At 39.4% G+C, this 19017-nt stretch overlaps 1 protein-coding gene across 1 annotated transcript; it reads right to left on the reverse strand.

Moving 5' to 3' along the window:
* Positions 1–15334: 15334 nt before the first annotated feature.
* On the reverse strand, positions 15335–16072 carry LOC138875262 (uncharacterized). The gene is made up of 2 exons (XM_070154085.1): positions 15828–16072; positions 15335–15686 (listed from the first exon to the last, which is right to left on the reverse strand). The coding sequence occupies exons 1-2, from the start codon at positions 16070–16072 to the stop codon at positions 15335–15337; spliced, it is 597 nt and encodes a 198-aa protein (XP_070010186.1).
* Between the last annotated feature and the right edge of the window lie 2945 nt (positions 16073–19017).

Below are 19017 nucleotides of genomic sequence, written 5' to 3' on the forward strand. Positions count from 1 at the left end.
TAATGTTTCAATATTTATAATTGATGTTTGTGATAAAGCAAGAGTTGAAATACTCGTAAACAGAAATGACTTTGGCTCACAATTGAGGAAGTCATTTTTCCTTGAAAAGTATATTCTGGTAACCAATTTCTATAAAAAAAGTATTCGTACATGATGTTTTTTTTTTTGGGGTGGGGGGGTGGGGGGGGGGGACGCAGAAGAATCTCTCCAGTCAAGCCAAATACAGAAGCAGGCAGCAGCTACCATTGTTTTACATCACTCAGAACATTTTAATGTAACTTATTGTTATATGAGGAATTCTAAAATAGTCATATATTTTGGGGCAAATAGTTCAGTTTTTCTTCTTCTTCTTTTTTTTTTGGGGGTAGGGGGTGGGCGAGAGGGGAGGGTGAGGTGGAAGGGAAGGAGTTACTGTGGTTCGAGGTGGCGAAGAGTAAAGCAGGGGTGGAGCTAGAAATCCAGCTATGGGTTTGGTCAAATGCAGTAATTTTTGCTCAAATAATATATTTAATTAATAAATATATTAAATCTACAATTCAGTTATGAACTGATGAAGTCATCGTTCAAAATTCATAACCCATAAAGTTAAAATCTTAACTCCGCCATCAAGAGTGGAGAGACCTATTGAATATCGAATACTTAAAGTAATAACTCTATTAATGATTTACAAATGGTGAGGGAAACAAAGTTCAGGTTAAGCACAAAAGGAGGTGAAAAGAAGGGCAATTATTTCAATATTTTCAATGACTCATGTCACTTGGTGGAGTCCAATAAATAATTGTGTTAATGAAGACTGATTTAGGTATACTCACAAAGCTCGATTAACTAATAATGAAATCCTTGTCATTTGCGCGTTTTCCGCAATAATAAATATATTTTCCAAATCTCTTTACTTAAAAGTGGTCAGACGCGTAGTCCACCGTCCATAAAAAAAAAAAGGAATATTTCAGCATCATAACATTGCTACCTATTTTTAATTAGTGTACGTGCTAAACCATAAATTACTATCTGGGAAACGCATCTTTAACATGTGCTCAAGGGACACTAGTAAATCAACAGTACTATTAAAACTCAATTTTTAGTAGTAAAGAGTGAGAACACGTACAAATGCCTAACTATATGTGCCGAAAAGTAGTGACAGTGGGGCGCCATGCGTCGTAGTTTAAATTTGTTGATTAAAAATTGAGGTGAAAATTATATTTCGTAAACCAAAGACAATATCTTCGAATATATTCTTTTAGATTGAATAAGAAGGTTTTTGACCCAAAATTCACGTGTTTAATTCAAAGTCTGCTACCTAGACATTCTAGTAGCTACAACGCATACTAGTATGTTGTCATATAATGCAATAGGGAGGGTTACTCTATGCAAAGCTCTTAAATCTTATAATACATATGCTTATCAAGTAACGTCTAAATATTCTCTTTCATTTAATTCAAAAGCATACTTGTTGAATTAGAGTAGTTGAATCTTTTCTGCTGTGAAAAGAACATGCTGAAAGATGAAGCTATTCTTATAACTTTCTCAAAAAGGAATTACTCACCCTGGAAAGAGAAATATTGTAAGATGGAACTTGGGGTGTGTTTGGTAAGAAGAATATTTTCCAATTTTATCATGTTTAGTTGATTTAAATGTTTTGCAAAATATTTTTTTTGATGAACTCATTTTCCTTCAATTGGAGGAAAATATTTTCCTCCCTAGGAGGGGAGACAATATCGTTTAAAACTCTTTTGCAACTTTCCCCATCCTATTTCCCACCCCACCCACCACCTCATCCCAGAAAAAAAGAACCTCCTGTCAGAAGAAACTTATTGCTACAGCTGGCACCACCCCCAACCCAACCCCTCCCCGACCCGCCCGGTCCTCCACATGCCCAACCCCTACCTTGCCCTCCCCCATTTACTCTCATAGTATTTGCCTAAATTATATATTCCAAGAAAAATATTTTTTACTCACTAATCAGATAGAAAAAAAAATTCGAGAAAAAGCTTTCCAGTCAATAGGGGTGGCATGTGGGACGGTCCGGGCCCTAAACAAGCCAAGTGGGACGGTCTAAACGGTCCGGGTCCCAGTCCGGGCCAGTCCCTAAATAAATGGGCCTACCGGTCCTGGGCTAAACGGTCTTTTTGTAGGAACTGGCTCGAGACCGAGCCCACGAACTCATGGTCTCGGGCTAAACGGGTCGTGCCTGCGGGCTATAAGTGTTCTAAGTGGGCCCAACGACTAAATATTTTTTAAAAAAATTTAAATAGAAATTTGAGACAAAAAGATGTTAAAAAAATATGTAAGGCAATGCCTTGTAAATTTATTATAGAATTGTGACCTAAATTTTTTAATTCAAATTTAAAGACAAAAAAATTGTAAAGAGATATTCAAAGCAATGCCTTGTAATATTATTATAGCATTAAAAAATATGGCAATATCTTTCTTAGTCTTTCTCTCCTCTATGGAATGAGCACAACAAGGTGCTAATACCACCATTGAGAAGAAAAAAAAACTAATCAAGATGTGCCAATATACAAGTTACATAATACATACTAATTTTTGTTCATACAAGTTACATGGTATCTCTTACAAACTTCATAAATCCTTCAAGGTCCGGAGGAATTTCCATTAGTGGTTGCGGTAAAGAGGCTTGGTCATCGCCGCTTCCATTGTCGGGCGAAGCAGCATTCTCCGCAAGTTCAGCTAGATTTCTTCGTAAGCTTCGTCTTCCTTTGGTTGTGATTCAGCAAGTCCAAAATTTTTTCTATCCAAACGGATCCAATCTCTGAAAAGTACTGATTTTTCCAAGCTCTCCCTTAGACGCTCTATAATCACCAATTTGATGTCTTGCTTGATTGAAAGCGCTCTCCGATCTTATTGTTGAATCTTGAATAGTTAAAATATCTCGGGTCATCCTTGAAAGAACCGAAAAGTATTTTTCTTTGTCCTTCCACCATTACAAAAGATTAAACGAGCCGTTGAGATTCTCTTCCTCAATTCCCTACGACAAATAAACTAAAAGCTCATTTAGTTGTGAAAAATCATTACTACTAGAACTTTGAGAACCCCAAAACCCCGCCCAAGCACTAAGTGCTCTTATCCCCACAATTCTTTTAGATGTTTGAGAATCAGAAGAAGAAGAAGTTGGAGCATTTGATCTAGCATGATTTAATGCAACTTGATAAGCATTATAAATAGTTTGAGCATTTATTATAATTGAGGCTATTGCTTCCGGAAGTTGAGCCAACTCATCATCTTCAAGTGCTAAACCATTATAAATAGTTTCATACCAAAATTGAGGGCCTCCTAATTTCATACAAGGATTTAACAAAGCATCAACACCATCAATAGGGGGAATAAGGAAAAACTATTTTTTAAACTTTTTTCTCATAGAATCAATAGTAAGTTTATAAATTTTTCCACCCTTTGAAAAATGAGCAAACAAATTTGCAAGTTCTGTAATATAAACTAAATAGTTAGAAATAGTAGGATAATATTGTCTACAAAATTTATTTGTAGCAATATGGATTTATCTTAAAAAAATCAACAAGTATTTTAGCATTAGCTCAATCCCCATTCGTAAGGTGCTCATCATCATCACTTACATGTGCATTAAACGTTGAGTTTATAGGTAGGATTAAAAAAATTTCTAATATAATACACAAACAAAGGGTCAGAAGGAAAACTATAGGGTAAGCACATAACAGTTACTATTTTTGCCGATTCTTCCCGATCTTTTTTTAAATCATAATATAAAATACCATCGGTAAAAGTGTTAATTCTCGGTTGAAATTGATTTGAACCGGTACAAGGGTCAGCCTGACTAGGACTAGGTACATTTTTTCCCTCGGCCAAAGCTTTTAGACGAAGATATTTGACTCTATTTTGAGGGTGTTTTTGTATGTGTCTAGTCAAGGCCCCCCGCGATCCAAAATATTTAAAAGCTAACTCCATACCACAAGTTCTATACTTAGCCTTATTTTCGGAAACTAGTTGAGTAAAAAATGGCCAAACAGGAGATATTTCTGTCCGTTTGGTAGGTTGTCTAGTATTATAATTACTAGAATAAAGAGCATTCATTAATTCATGGTCTAATTGTTCACCGACTGCAATATTATGACAAAATTGACTCTAGTTAAATTGTAATAAACTATTATCGCTATCAAAAATAGTAGGTGTAGGACGGATATAGGGTTTGGTTCGGGGAGCCGAGGGCAGGGGAGGAGGAACAACACGACCACTAGATTTGCCACTCTTGGATTTTTCCTTATTCTTTTTTTTACCAAAAATATTTGTAAGGAAGCCATCTTAATTAATCAAGTAATAGAAAATAAATAAAACAAAGAAAACTATAATATTAAAACTTAAGAGTTGGAACGATTTACCGAATTGACGAACAACTTGTTGAAAATTTATTATCGTTGAAGACTTGAAGACTTCAATTCACCAACTTCACAAGTTTATCACAAAGTAAACAACCTCAATATTTTTTTGCTATTTTTTTTGGAATAAAGTAAGCAATAGTAGCAAGTATAGAAGAAAATTAGAGAGAGATTGTTATAGATTAATATTGATTTTGTAAGAAAAAAGAAAGAATGAGGGGGTATTTATAGTTGAAAATAGGAAAAAGTATAATTATAAAATATTTGGGGTTAAAACAAAGTTGGGGGATTGGGGGGGCGGGGGGAGGAGTTAAATGGCTATTTTCTAAAGCCCAACGATTGTTTTTTAAAATAGCCAAACGACTAATTTTTTTTAAATAAATTACCGTTGGGCCTGTTTGACCCGCCAATGAACCAGTCCGGTCCCGATCTTTTGGCGGGCCAAACGGTCCCGATCTTTTGGCGGGCCAAACGGTCCCGATCCTAACGGTTCAAAGCTAAAGAACCGGCCCACGAGATGGGCCCAGGCCCACCTCTAGCGGTCCTATCTGTCCCTGCCCACTTAGCCCACATAGCCCGTTTGGCTAGCGGTCATGGGCCGGTCCCGAACCGGTCCAATTTTCACCTTACCAGTCACCAATCAAACATGAAAAAATAAGTACTAAAATTACTCATTTTTCGAAAATATTTTCCTTCATACCAAACACACCCTTGTTCTTAAACATCTATAACTTTATCAACAGTTATTCAAAGTAATTGAGCCTTTTGGTTACACTAAGTTTAGAGAATATGAAGATAGAATTACAAAGCAGAAACAAACGAAATCCTTTTTCTTCCGTGTTAAATTTTGTAGATTGATAAAAAAGTGATAAAACACACAAGGTGTTGAATTGAGTGTTTCTTGATTTTTCAAACACTTTTGAGAAATAAACTAAATATTAAATTGTAAGAGGCTCGAAATTAATTACGAAAAGCACTTAATACATTAGTTGAATAAGAACAAGTAAACACCATCACAGTTGATATCAATTGAAGAAGAAGATGCAGACTCAGTTTTACACTGGTTCGGCAAGCCTTACATTTAGTCTCAGTTCAATTGCATGTACGGGTAAAATCGGGAGTAATGTCTACCCCGATTTCCCGATGAGAAAACGGAGGAAGGGCACGGATGCACGAAATTGTAATCGAGGTTAGAGACCCTTTGTATCGAGATTCAGGAAGAGTGGACGATGCGTTCGTCATCGGGTATGGTAAAGCAACGCGCCCCGGGCAAGAATGAGTTCTAAGACCTCGGGCAACATGGTAAATGGTTACACACGACGGATGGAGGGCCGTGATATTCGCACCCAACTAGATATTACGGCGCGGATTTGGCTCGATGTCAATTATGGATCAGTAATTACAGGGAAAGGAAGATTTTTACCTTTTTAGACTTATACTAGGGATGAAATTCTCCTACTATATAAAGAGGAAGTTTTTCTTTTGTAATACACAATGTAACACGCGAATCAAAGCAATACAAGTTTATTTTATGTCTTTTAGCTATTGTTTAAATTCTTATTCACTGACCCTGTTCTTCATTCACGGCTGGGCTCGAACCTAGGGTCCAATCGAGGACGAGATCACTATTCAATCTAAGTTCAGGCTTGGCCATAACATCACAATTGGTTTGATTGCTTATTTTATTTTTAATTCATTTATCAAATATTCCTAATTATCTGTGTTGAATCAAATCACATATCCTTAAAACCGCGTACAAATTTAATTGTTATCCAATTTTGGGGTAAATAGTTTGTTGCGCCACAGTAGTGATGATTTGATACGAATCTTCGTTATACACCCTACTTTACGCTTGTTCTTTGAAGTCTTAATTTCAGGTCAGCCCAAAAATGTCAGACTCTCAGTCTGCTCATTTGAACGTTGACACTAAGTCTGGACATCACGACAAAAATAATAATTTGGTGCCCATTAACGAGGTGCCTCATGCCGATCTCAACGGTGTCCCTACTGCTGACCCGGTCGATGATAACTCACAGGTGTCCATCAACATTAATTTTCCAACTAATTCCGAAAATAGTGTTCATGGGGGACCTTGACCAACAGATCGAGAAGCGCCCGAAGGTGAAGGTGATGGAGTAAGAATACGACTAATTTTCGAAATGTTGTAGGCTCAACAGGCGTCAATAGTGCATCTACAGAATCAAAGCTACTCACCCAATAGGTTCGAGCCCGAACCCGGGAAAGCACCCGAAGAAATGAACAAATCACCGAGAGACCGGGTAAAGCCGAGCCCGGGGTCAATCCTTAGGTAATGAAAATTCTTGAAGCATTGACGAAATGGGTGGAGTTAGGTGAGAATAAAATTGAGGCTAATAACATGAAGGTGGAAACATACAATTCCAAGGTCGATCAGATCCTGGGAGTACCCTCCATATTGAAGGGGCAGGACTCCAAGAAGTTTATCCAGAAGCCTTTTCTTCTGAGCGCGACACCGAAGCCGATCCCAAAGAGGTTTTGTATGCTCGACATCCCTATATAAAATAGGAACAATATCCAAATGAGCATGTGTCCTCCTATACGTGTGTCATCAAGGGGAACGACTTAGAAGACAATGAGATCGAGTCGGTATTACTGAAGAGGTTTGGGAAGTATTTTTTCAAGGGAGCAATGTTACGGTATCACAACTTGCCCCCAAATTCCATTGACTTATTTGCTATGCTTGCAAATGCTTTCGTAAAAGCCACTACCGGGACCATTAAAGTTGAAACCAGAAAATCAGACCTTTTTAAGGTCAAACAGAGGGATAACAAGATGCTCAGGGAGTTCGTGTTAAGGTTCCAGATGGAACGGATGGACCTACCTCCGAATGCAGATGATTGTGTCGTTCGGGCATTCACTCAGGGGCTTAAACCCTGAAGTTCCTTGGCCTCTCAATAGCTAAAACAAAATTTGATGGAGTACCTGATGGTAACCTGGGCTGACATCCACAACAAGTACCAGTCAAAGATCAGGGTCGAGAACGACTGATGTGCCGTAGAATTGTGGCACTTTTGATACTAATTACATACACTTTAGCTCATCTTTTAAAGAATTATAAGACATTTCTTATGTAGTTTTGGTGTTTTGCAGGAAACCAAACTTGAAGAGCTAAGAACATGAAAAAGATGACAAAAATCCATGGAAGAGCAGAAATGCGGCAGGTCTGCGACCACAAAGGTGATGTGCGGGCCGCAGACCAATCGCAGAGTGAAACAGACAATTCCAGTTCCTAAGAGTACATTATGCTATCCATTGTGCGGTTGCATAACTCTTGTGTGGATGGCAGAATGATCGCATAAAGGAAAAAGAAGTTCCAGTGAAGAGGACTTTACGGTACGATATACGGTTGCGAAATCGATATGCAGACCGCATAACCAACATGCGATGGACAACTAGAAAACTGGGTAATCAGTTCTGCAAAGAAAAATGACATGTGTGGACTACAAAAGCTTTCTGCACCCATTCTGCGGTCACAAACTTGATCTGTATGATCATTTTTGTCACTTTTTTACCACAACCTTTGGCCCACTATAAATAGAATGACTAGAGTTTTTGTGGACGATCTTGTCTGAAAAAGAGGCTACACTTAGAGAATTGAATACACAACTATTTTGGAAACTTTTGAAGAGAGAATCTTATCATCTTTGTAAGCTTTATAACTTTATTTATTGCTTTGTTCTTGGATTCTAGTATGAGTAGCTAGTTTTAAATACTAAGGTTGTGGATCCTAAATGGGTGTTTACCATTGAATGTGTGTATATATATATAGGATGGTTGATATCTATTCATTTATCATGCTTTATTTATTGTTGATGGTTGCAAACATTGATGTTTACTGTGAAAATGGTAATAACAATTAAATTTGTTGATGGGACTCTAAAAATACGTGATCTATTTTTATGCTAGTTGTTAAGGCAGTTGATGCTAGATGTATGGAGATAAAATATGAAATGCGAGCTAAAATGGAATTATAATCGAACCGGGGGGTTAGCTATTCTGGCCCGGACTGACCGATGAGGGGCCTCAATGTCGATGCCTGGGCTCGGGCTCGAGCTATCAAAGATAATCGGGAAAGGGATAACAGTTATGATATAATTAAAGTAGGCTCTTTATGGCCAATGACAAGCAATAAGTGAAGAACAAGTATGAAGGCAATAAATATGAGCAATAATATCGAGAGAACAAGTTAGAGTGAAAAGAGAGAGAGAAAGAGAGTTGTTATTTATCTTGTGTAGAATAGTTGGAGCAACAGCATGGGCCTTACAAAATAGCAAGGATACCCTTTATACAGGAGGGAAAATCCAACATAGTACAAAATGCATTAATTGAAAAGGTATGGAGATGAGACGGCTAGATGCGACACCTTGATACAGGCTCCGAACAGGCCGGCTTTGTCAGACTTAGCTGCGTGCCTTGGGAATCCCATATTTTACTCTAGCCTCGATCAATATTCTCTTTAGGTCAGGCCTCGACGAGCTTCGAGGGAGGAAACTCGGTCACAACTTTGCGTCCTCGAGGCCTCGAGGTGACTTCCCGAAATGCCTTAATTACGAGAAATTGGACCCTCCGATTTCACCGTATACAAATAGTCTCCGCGTTTCCTGGAACGAAGTAATAGGAAAAAATTTTGAGCCGTCGTTCCGAGAGAATCATTGCCGTGACATCAACTATAGGAGAATTAAATGCCATGTCCCAGAAAACCATGCAAGGGTCGCCGTCAAATGCGATTATCAAGGACCCAAGAACTGCTATTGGCTCGTCCTTTCCGCTGCCCAAGCGGTTCCTATAAATACATCGACTGTTTGATAATCCTTATCTTCGTAGCATCTTCAAATTCACGAGTTCATACCCATCTTCTTTTACACTCTTCTATCTTGCTTCCTGAGAGGAGATTTTACCATTTCTATGACTAGGACTTCTAAAACGGTTCCTCGGCGGAATGAAACCGCATCGTTATCTCGGTCGTCCAAGGAGAAAGCCAAAGCAATACCCACCTTGGAATAGTGACTCCCTCTAAGCTTGACATGTCAAAAGATTTTACCGTTGATGCCACTTCATCCACACCGTGCCGATGTGAACATGTGTCCCGATACATTAGTGTCGTGACCAACATCGAAACAGTGAAGATAGACTGCCGATGGGGAGAGGCAGTGAAGGTGGAGATTCCCGACCCTGATGAAAATATAATGGACTACAAGTACGACTTCCTTCATGTGTATACCTACTCATTAACTTTGGGTCCTGCTGATCCCCCTGAATCTTCTCCCCCAGAAATAGATCCGGTTATCCTTGATTTTTGTGACAAATATCAAGTGACGCTCGGTCAGATCTATCCCTCTGTCTGAAAGATAGTATTGATGCTACGTCATTTCACCGAAGGGGTTGTGGGCGAAGTTTTTAACCTCAACCATTTGATTAGGCTGTACAACCCTCGATTTTATCGATGTTTGATCAGGCTCCATAATCGATCCAAAAAATCATTTTTCTCGAGCATCAATAAGGGGAATGACCGAGGATGGATGAGCAGGTTGTCCGGGTAAGGACCTCGGACATCATTCCGGCCCGGAGGATGCCTTTCCCGGAGAGGTAGAAAGCACAGCGTAAGCGACTCTCTCTTAACCATGTTTTGTAATTTTCTTCCCTTTTCCCCGGAATGATGATCTCTTTGTCATTTCACACAGCCGCTGCTTGGTACCCCGAGGCGGTTTCGAACTTGCCAGAGTGGATCAGACGGTTGGACGCCGCGTTCCCGTATCATGTTCAGTCTTGGACCGACCTGGCCAAGGAGCTATGGGTGGCCAAGAATCATGGTAGAGCTTTTTTGCTGCCTATGTCTTAGATTTGCATTTCTCCCTGTGTCCCTTATGTTGACAAATTATGGTTATCATGCTTGTGCAGGCCTTGGTGAGAATATGGCGATGAGGCCACCCTATGGTGGCGGGATGGAGGCTTCGGAGCCCGGCAAAGGCAAGAAGAGGGAAGGCAAGGCGGCTGTCGACCTTCCTATGGCAAAGAAATCAAGGTCACTCGAACATCAAGCCGCTGCTAGGACCTCTACTTCAAATTCAAGGGCAAATCCTGGCACAGAGGATGAGGATGATGATGAATGCCAGTTGGCCCGGAAGATGAGGTCGAGTGCAAAAGCCTCGCAGGTGCCTCGATCGGAGGCTGCTGAGTCTGAAAAGGCCAACTCAGGTTTGTCTCGTAGACCGGAGACCCTTGAGGGGGGTGTTAATGTGGCCTCAGATCGCATAACCGGGTTTGGCACAGTTTCCGTTGGGGGGACCGCTGCCATCAATCCTGAAGTGTCGGGGCCCGGAGCTTTTCAGGAGCAAGGGTTGCCTTTTGGGGAAATCGGCGGCATGAATGATTTCATCTCATGTTTTTAGGTCTTGTCAGGTGAATTAAGGGACGCTCAAGAAGCGAACGCCGTCAAAGCAGGGATTCCTCTCCAAGGGGGAGGCTCCCTTGCCAACACCTTTGATGGTGTTAGCGATAGTATCTCTCGTGACGTTCCTGTTATATATTCTGAATTTATAAGTGACTAAAACATAAAAAATAAATGAACAGAAATTGACAGTATTATGTCCCGAGCCTACAAATTCCTTGTGTGTCCTTAAAGAATCTTATCCCCTCACTGTTGCCCAAGTTTCACGGATAAATTCTTCCCAGGATAGAATGGAACTTTTAACTTAGCGGTAGCGGCACTTCAAACCACTAAGTTATCAGCAAACTCAAAATAATGGTGCACGACCGACTTACTTTGTTTTGAAAGTAATGATGCAGAAAGAAGAAGGAGATGAAGCAGAAGATTTCAGGATAAAAAATTCTGAAGGAATGACTGCTTATTTATAGCCAATGAATTTCTGGATTGAAAGGGTAAGAAAGTGGCTGTTCACACTACAGGTGGCTATTCGTGAAATGCAGCCTCTCTGGTGGTTGTTTAACGCGAGAATATTTAAATAAAATTAAAGACGAAAATTAATTAATTTATTGTTACAAATAAAGTTCACTCAAAATATTAATATAAAATATTAATATTTAATTAATTAATTTCATTTTATTGGTCCAAAAAATTAAGTTAATCAATCATATTAGTTAACCGAATCCGAATCCGAAGCCGAGCCGAGCGAGTGACGACGACGACAGCGCAAGGCCCCTTCCTCTTAGCTCCTTTTAAGAGCTTAATGAAGTGCTTCTATATTTAAACCCAACAAAATACTCGTCTTTAACAAATGAGGGACAAAGTGCAAAATCCAAAGTTGCCTTTTCACCTTCTTTCCTCATTTCCCATTCACACTACCACACTTCAACCCCAACAATCCCCCACATGAATGGGGAATGATGAACATGCATGAAATTTTTTTTGTGATTCGCAACTAAGGACTAATTACATCGGGATAAGTAGGTTTCCTTTGAACTTTCCGTAGTGAGCATATATCGGATATACTCGGTCAATCGGTAGATTTGATATCTTTGAATCGTCGAGCTTTAGTGTATACCTAGACAACATATTTCACACAATTAATCCTTATCCATCTTTTGGTTCTCATTGTTGTGATCGTTTTAGCCATGAACACCGCTTGGTTTCATAAGTGCATAGAGAACTAGCCTTGCAACATTCTCTTTGAAGCGGCTTACACTTCACACTTATATAGGTGATTCCTAAACGTGTTATCTCGTAGATACACTATTTAATATACCCCATATCAAACTTAGAAATCATTAAAAGTCCTAACGCTTTATCCTTGGTACTGAACATTGTCTGCATCACGAGAATGGACCAAAATTTTATTTGACAATGTTGGATCGTCACTAATGACTTTGTTTGATCTCCTTGAACCTAGATCGTAGGATCTCCAGTCTTCTAGGTAGAGTTACTACCATGGTGACTTGTCCTCGGTCGTAGTCCCATTCCCTTTGATGACTTCTCAACCGCCTCTCTAGGTAGGCCTTTTGTAAGCGAATCCGATACATTATCTTTTGACTTTACATAATCAATTGTGATAATTCCACTAGAGAGTAGTTGTCTAACGGTATTATTCCTTCGTCGAATGTGACAAGATTTCCCGTTATACACAATGCTCCCAACCCTTCCTATTGCTACTTGACTGTCGCAATGTATGCATACAGGTGCCAAAGTTTTGGGCCAAAAAGGAATGTCTTCTAAGAAATTCTGGAGCCATTCAGCTTCTTCACCGGCCTTTTCTAAAGCTATAAACTCAGACTCCATTGTAGAGCGAGCGATGCATATCTGTTTGGATGACTTCCAAGACACTACTCCTCCACCAATGGTAAAAATGTATCCACTTGTGGATTTTGTTTTCGTTGATCCGGTGATCCAATTTGCATCACTATATCCCTTAATAACCGCAGGATAATTATTGAAATGCAATGCATAGTCTTCAGTATATTTCAAATATCCCAAAACTCGTTTCATTGCTATTCAATGAGCATGGTTGGGATTACTTGTGTATCGACTAAGCTTGCTTATTGCACAAGCTATATCAGGTCGTGTACAATTCATAATGTACATCAAACTTCCCAACACTCGAGCATATTCCAATTGAGATTTGCTTTAACCTTTATTCTTTACAAGAATATGGTTTAAACCAATTGGCGTTTTTGCTTCTTTAAAGTCCAAACATTTGAGCTTTTCAAGAACCATTTTAATATAATGAGATTGAGACAAAGCTAGACCTTGAGGAGTCTGTAGGATCTTAATTCCTAAAATTAAATCGGCAACTCCTAAGTCTTTCATATCAAACTTACTAGTAAGCATGCGCTTAGTAGCATTTATGTTAGCAATATCGTTACTCATTATCAACATATCATCCACATATAAACAAACAATGACTATTTGATTTGGAGTATTCTTAATGTAAACACATTTGTCCCACTCATTGATCTTGAAACCATTTGACAACATTGTTTGGTCAAATTTTGCATGCCATTATTTTGGTGCTTGTTTTAGTTCGTAAAGTGACTTAACAAGTCGACAAACCATCTTTTCTTTTTTGTAAACTACAAACCCTTCAGGTTGTTCCATATAGATTTCTTCCTCTAAATCCCCATTTAAGAAGGTCATCTTTACATCCATCTGATGGATTTGAAGGCCATACACGGCGACTAACGCTATTACAACCCCGATAGATGTAATCCTTGTTACTGGCGAGTATGCGTCAAAGTAATCAAGACCTTCTCGTTGTCTAAACCCTCTAACAACTAATCTTGCCTTAATTTGTCAATAGTACCACCAGCTTTCATTTTCCTTTTGAAAATCCATTTAGAACCCAAAGGTTTATTTCCCGGAGGTAGATCAACCAATTCCAAGTATGATTACTTAATATGGATTCTATCTCACTACTGACTGCCTCTTTCAAATATTGTGCTTCCGAGGAAAACATTGCTTCTTTGAACGTTTGAGGCTCATTTTCTAATAAGAATGCTAGAAAATCTGGTCCAAAGGAAGTAGCTGTCCTTTGACGTTTACTATGTCTCGGATTTTCCTCATCAAACGTACTTTCCTTTGCTTCTTCCCGAGGTCGCTTAGATTTTTCATTAGACGACTCACATTCCATTTTATATGGATAAATATTCTCAAAAAATTCAGCATTATCCGATTCAGTTACCATATTAATATGAATGTCGGGATTTTCTGATTTATGAACCAAAAATCGATATGCCTTACTATTTGTTGCATATCCTACAAAAATGCAATCAACGGTTTTTGGTCCAATTTTTACCCTTTTGGATTTAGGAACTTGCACTTTAGCCAAACACCCCACACTTTAAATATTTTAAGTTGGGTTGCCTTCCTTTCCATTTTTCATATGGAATGGATTGTGTTTTGCTATGGGGAACTCGATTCAGTATTCGATTAGCTGTAAGAATAGCTTCCCCCCACAAGTTCTAAGGTAAACCAAAACTTATTAATAAGGCATTCATCATCTCCTTTAACGTTATATTCTTTCTTTCTGCAATTCCATTAGATTGCGGTGATTAAGGGGCAATTGTTTGGTGAATAATGCCATTTTTCAAGCATATTTCTTCAAAAGGAGATTCATATTCGCCGCCTCTATCACTTCTTATCATTTTGATCTTTTTGTTTAGTTGCGTTTCAACTTTATTTCTGTATTGCTTGAATGCGTCTATTGCTTCATATTTACTATTAAGTAAGTAAATATAGCAATATCTAGTACTGTTATCAATGAGAGTTATGAAATACTTTTTCCCACTGCGAGATGGTATTGACTCCATGTCGCAAATATCCGTGTGAATTAAGTCTAAACGATTTGAATTCCTTTCAACTGACTTATAAGGATGCTTAACATACTTTGATATCACACATATTTGACATTTCGAGTTATTGCATTCAAATTTAGGTAATACTTCCAAATTAATCATTTTTCGCAAAGTTTTGAAGTTGACGTGGCCTAAACATTCATGCCATAAATTATTTGACTCAAGAAAGTAAGAAGAAGCTAAAATGTTATTCATATCAATGGCAATTACATTGAGTTTAAAAAGGCCCTCAGTCAGGTAACCTTTTCCTACATACATTTCATTCTTACTAACTACAACCTTGTCGGAAACAAAAACACACTTAAAGCCATTCTTGACTAGAAGTGATATCGAGACTAAATTCTTCCGCATTTCAGGAACATGAAGAACATCTTTTAGAGTCACAATCTTTCCCGAAGTCATCTTCAAAGCCACCTTGCCCGTACTTTCAATTTTTCCAGTAGCATAGTTTGCCATAAACATTGTCTCGTTGGGTCCAGCGGGAGCATAAGAAGTAAACAACTCCCTGTTAGCACAAACATGTCGAGTTGCTCCTGAATCAATCTACCATTCTATAGGATTTCCGACTAGGTTGCATTCTGAAAACATGGCACATAGGTCGTCTATTTCATCATTCTTCTCAATCATAATTGCTTGACTTTCTTCTTGTCCTTCTTTGGTGCACGACATTCAGTAGCTTTGTGTCCAACCTTTCCACAATTGTGGCAATTACATTTAAACCTCTTCTTGCTAGGATAATTCTTTGATCCAGATGGCTTCGTTCTCTTTTTACTCGTTGAAGCTTCCTCAACAATATTTGCACCCATTATTGTTGAACTTCCACGAGATTTCTTCTCAGCAGCCTTGTTGTCCTCTTCAATCCGTAGACGAACAATAAGGTCTTCAAGCGTCATCTCCTTGCACTTATGTTTCAAGTAATTCTTAAAGTCCTTCCACAGCGGAGGCAACTTTTCAATAAATGAGCAACTTGAAACGCTTCATTTATGACCATACCTTCAATAATAATTTATAATTAGTACAATAATTAATATCTTGAATAAAAATATTGACTCATTTCATACCTTCAACAAGGAGGTCATGAACAATAACTTGCAATTCTTGGACTTGCGCTATGACAGATTACCGTCAATCATTTTGAAATCCAGAGATTTGGCAGCCACAAACTTCTTTAGTCCAGCATCTTCAGCCTTGTACTTCTTTTCAAGAGCATTCCATAGTTCTCTTGATGTTTTCATGACGCTATAAACGTTATACAGGCCATCTTCCAGTCCACTTAAAATGTAATTTTTGCACAGAAAATCAGAGTGCTTCCAAGCCTCAGTAACAAGGAAGCGCTCGTTGTTAGGGGTTGCTTTAGGCATGACTTGAAAATCCTCTTGAATGAACCTTTTCAGACCTAGAGTGGTTAGATAAAAGAACATCTTTTGCTGTCATCTCTTAAAGTCAACACCAGAAAATTTCCCCGGCTTTTCCGCTAGTGGCATAGCCATTGCAGGTGCAGTAGGACAGATAGGACCTGGCATCCCCGAAACTGTGTTAGCAGTAACAGTTACAACTGGATCAATTTGTTCCTTTCTGTTAGTCATTTATGTCAATAGGACATAAACAGATTCAGTAAATGGTGAAGTATTTAATCCTTCAACCCAAGACAACACAGTGAAGAGATTATTCTTCAAACTGATTAGGAGTAGAAAACCACGAAGGTTTTAGTCTCCTCGGTCACTTTGAAAATCAGAACTATATATATATATATATATATATAGATTCTTTAAGCTTGTTAGATATTCTGAATTTATAAGTGACAAAAACAGGAAAAATAAATGAATAGAAATTGGCAGTATTATGTCCCGAACCCACAAATTCCTTATGTGTCCTTAAAGAATCTTATACCCCCACTGTTGCCCAAGGTTCACGGATAAATTCTTCGCAGGATAGAACGGAACTTTCAACTTAGCGGTAGCAGCACTTCAAACCACTAAGTTACCAGCGAACCCAAAATAATGGTGTAAATCACACGTCTGACTTACTTTGTTTTGAAAGTAATGATGCAGAAAGAAGAAGGAGATGAAGCAGAAGATTTCAGGATAAAAAATTCTGAAGGAATGACTGCTTATTTATAGCCAACGAATTTCTTGATTGAAAAGGGTGTGAAAGTGGTTGTTCCCACTGCAGGTGGCTATTCGTGAAATGCAGCCTCTTTGGTGGATGTTTAACGCGGGATTATTTAAATAAAATTAAAGATGAAAATTAATTAATTTATCGTTATAAATAACGGTCACTCAAAATATTAATATAAAATATTAATATTTAATTAATTAATATCATTTTATTGGTCCAAAAAATTAAGTCAATCAATCATATCAATTGACCGAATCCGAATCCGAAGCCGAGCCGAGCGAGCGACGATGACGACGACATAAGGCCCCTTCCTCTTAGCTCCTTTTAAGAGCTTAATGAAGTGCTTCTATATTTAAACCCAACAAAATACTTATCTTTAACCAATGAGGGACAAATTGCAAAAGCCAAAGTTGCATTTTCACCTTATTTTCTCATTTCCCATTCACACTACCACACTTCAACCCCAACAGTTTCGGGCGCCGTCAAGGTGGCGGAGAGATTCATGCGGCAGGCGATAGCTATCTTTCGTATATTTCTTTTAGTATTGGGCGTCATTCTTCATCTTTCTAACTTTTTTGCTATATCGCAGTGCAAGGATATGTATGATCATGTCCTCGTTCGGCTCCGCGAGGAGCTTTCTTATCATGAAGGGGAGTGTAAGAAGCTTACCTCGATGCTGCAGGATTCAGAGGCTCACTTTGCCTGAGGAGAAAAAGAATTAGGAGAGCTCCGAGCTGCTTTGGAGAGAGTGCTCCGGGAAAAGGCTGATCTTGTAACGCAGGTATCTTGCCCTGCTCGTACCCGACCTTTGCTCCCATATTTCGGCACAAATTGGCTTACCTTTCTTTTGTAGTTCGAGCAAAATGGTTCATAGATTAGTCGACTGAACACGGAGATCCTCGGGCTGTGGAAGCAAAGTGAGGTAACTACTGAGGAGTTGGCGCCATCCTATGATTTTCTCAAGAATGCTCGCAAGGAGGTTGCTGCCCTGGTCGCGACCAAGTCCGAGATTGAAAGAAATGTTGTCACTTATCTGGATAACGCAACCACGACGCATAAAATAGCTCATGAAGTATCGATAGCAGCCGATTAGAAGCTAGCTCAGGCTATTAATCATGCTAAGGCAGAGGCGAGGAAAAAACCCTGGAGGAGATCGGAGCCCGGGGCATCGATCTGTCAGCTGATCTTGAGGAAGCCCGCGAATTGGAGAGAGAACTGGCACTTTTAATTGTCCCAGATGAGGACGAAGATAGTGGTGATGAAGAGTAATCGCCAAGTCATTTGCATCCTTTCTTTTTCCTTTTGTATGCAGTCCCGGGGGATGGATTTTGTAAAGATGTCTCCTGTGGATACGTTTTTGGCAATGTAAAAAGAGGGACTTTTCTTCTTTCAATTTTTCTTTTTTGTTCCTCTCCTTTCGCGGATTTAGACTTTTGACTTTTGACGTTAGCCTTTCGAAATCCATTCTTGGAGCGACCGGGACCCTCAAATTGGGCCATGACCCGGGGTTAAATTGATGGCTTCTAACGGGCCGGTGCCGGCGATACCGAGGAGCCCCTAAGGCCCCGCAATTTTTCGAATTCTGATGGGTTGCAACATTTGCTCGACCTGGTAAAGGGCACCTCGGGGTGGTTCGATCAATGCGTTTCCCTAGGAGAGTGTGATGTTAACACGACCAGAATTAATTGGTCTTTTAGGTAGGCGGGCAGTTACTGCTCTGCCCCTATATATTCATTCACTTGCCTTTCCAATGGTGATTCTGCTGCTTTGAGAGACTACCTCTTCCGCAGAGCCTGGGGCTTTGCGTTAGTCCTTTCGTTGCTTCAACTCAAAATTTTTGCTCAGATCCACATCTTTCTCCCCATATTCTATTGTAGTTATGACTGCTACGTCGACGTCCGACTGCCAGGGAGAGGGGAGTTCTTCCTATACTCTACATTTAGTTGGTGATAGTGACGCACCGCCGGTGCCCCGTGAGCGGGCCTCGGGGTGCCCTGCCTCGAGGAGAGCCGTGACACCAGGGAGGCCTCCCAATGTTCCGGGTCACCGGGAGCATGTGTCGAGGATCATCTCATCAGTAGGAGAGGAAAACCTTGAAATGATCAGAAAAGATTGCGGATGGGGAGAAGGCACGGTATTACAAGTACATTCTTCCGAGGAGAGCATCACGACATATGTTGAGGGTTTT

This window comes from Nicotiana sylvestris, chromosome 8 (assembly GCF_000393655.2).
Source record: "Nicotiana sylvestris chromosome 8, ASM39365v2, whole genome shotgun sequence".
NCBI lineage: Eukaryota > Viridiplantae > Streptophyta > Magnoliopsida > Solanales > Solanaceae > Nicotiana > Nicotiana sylvestris.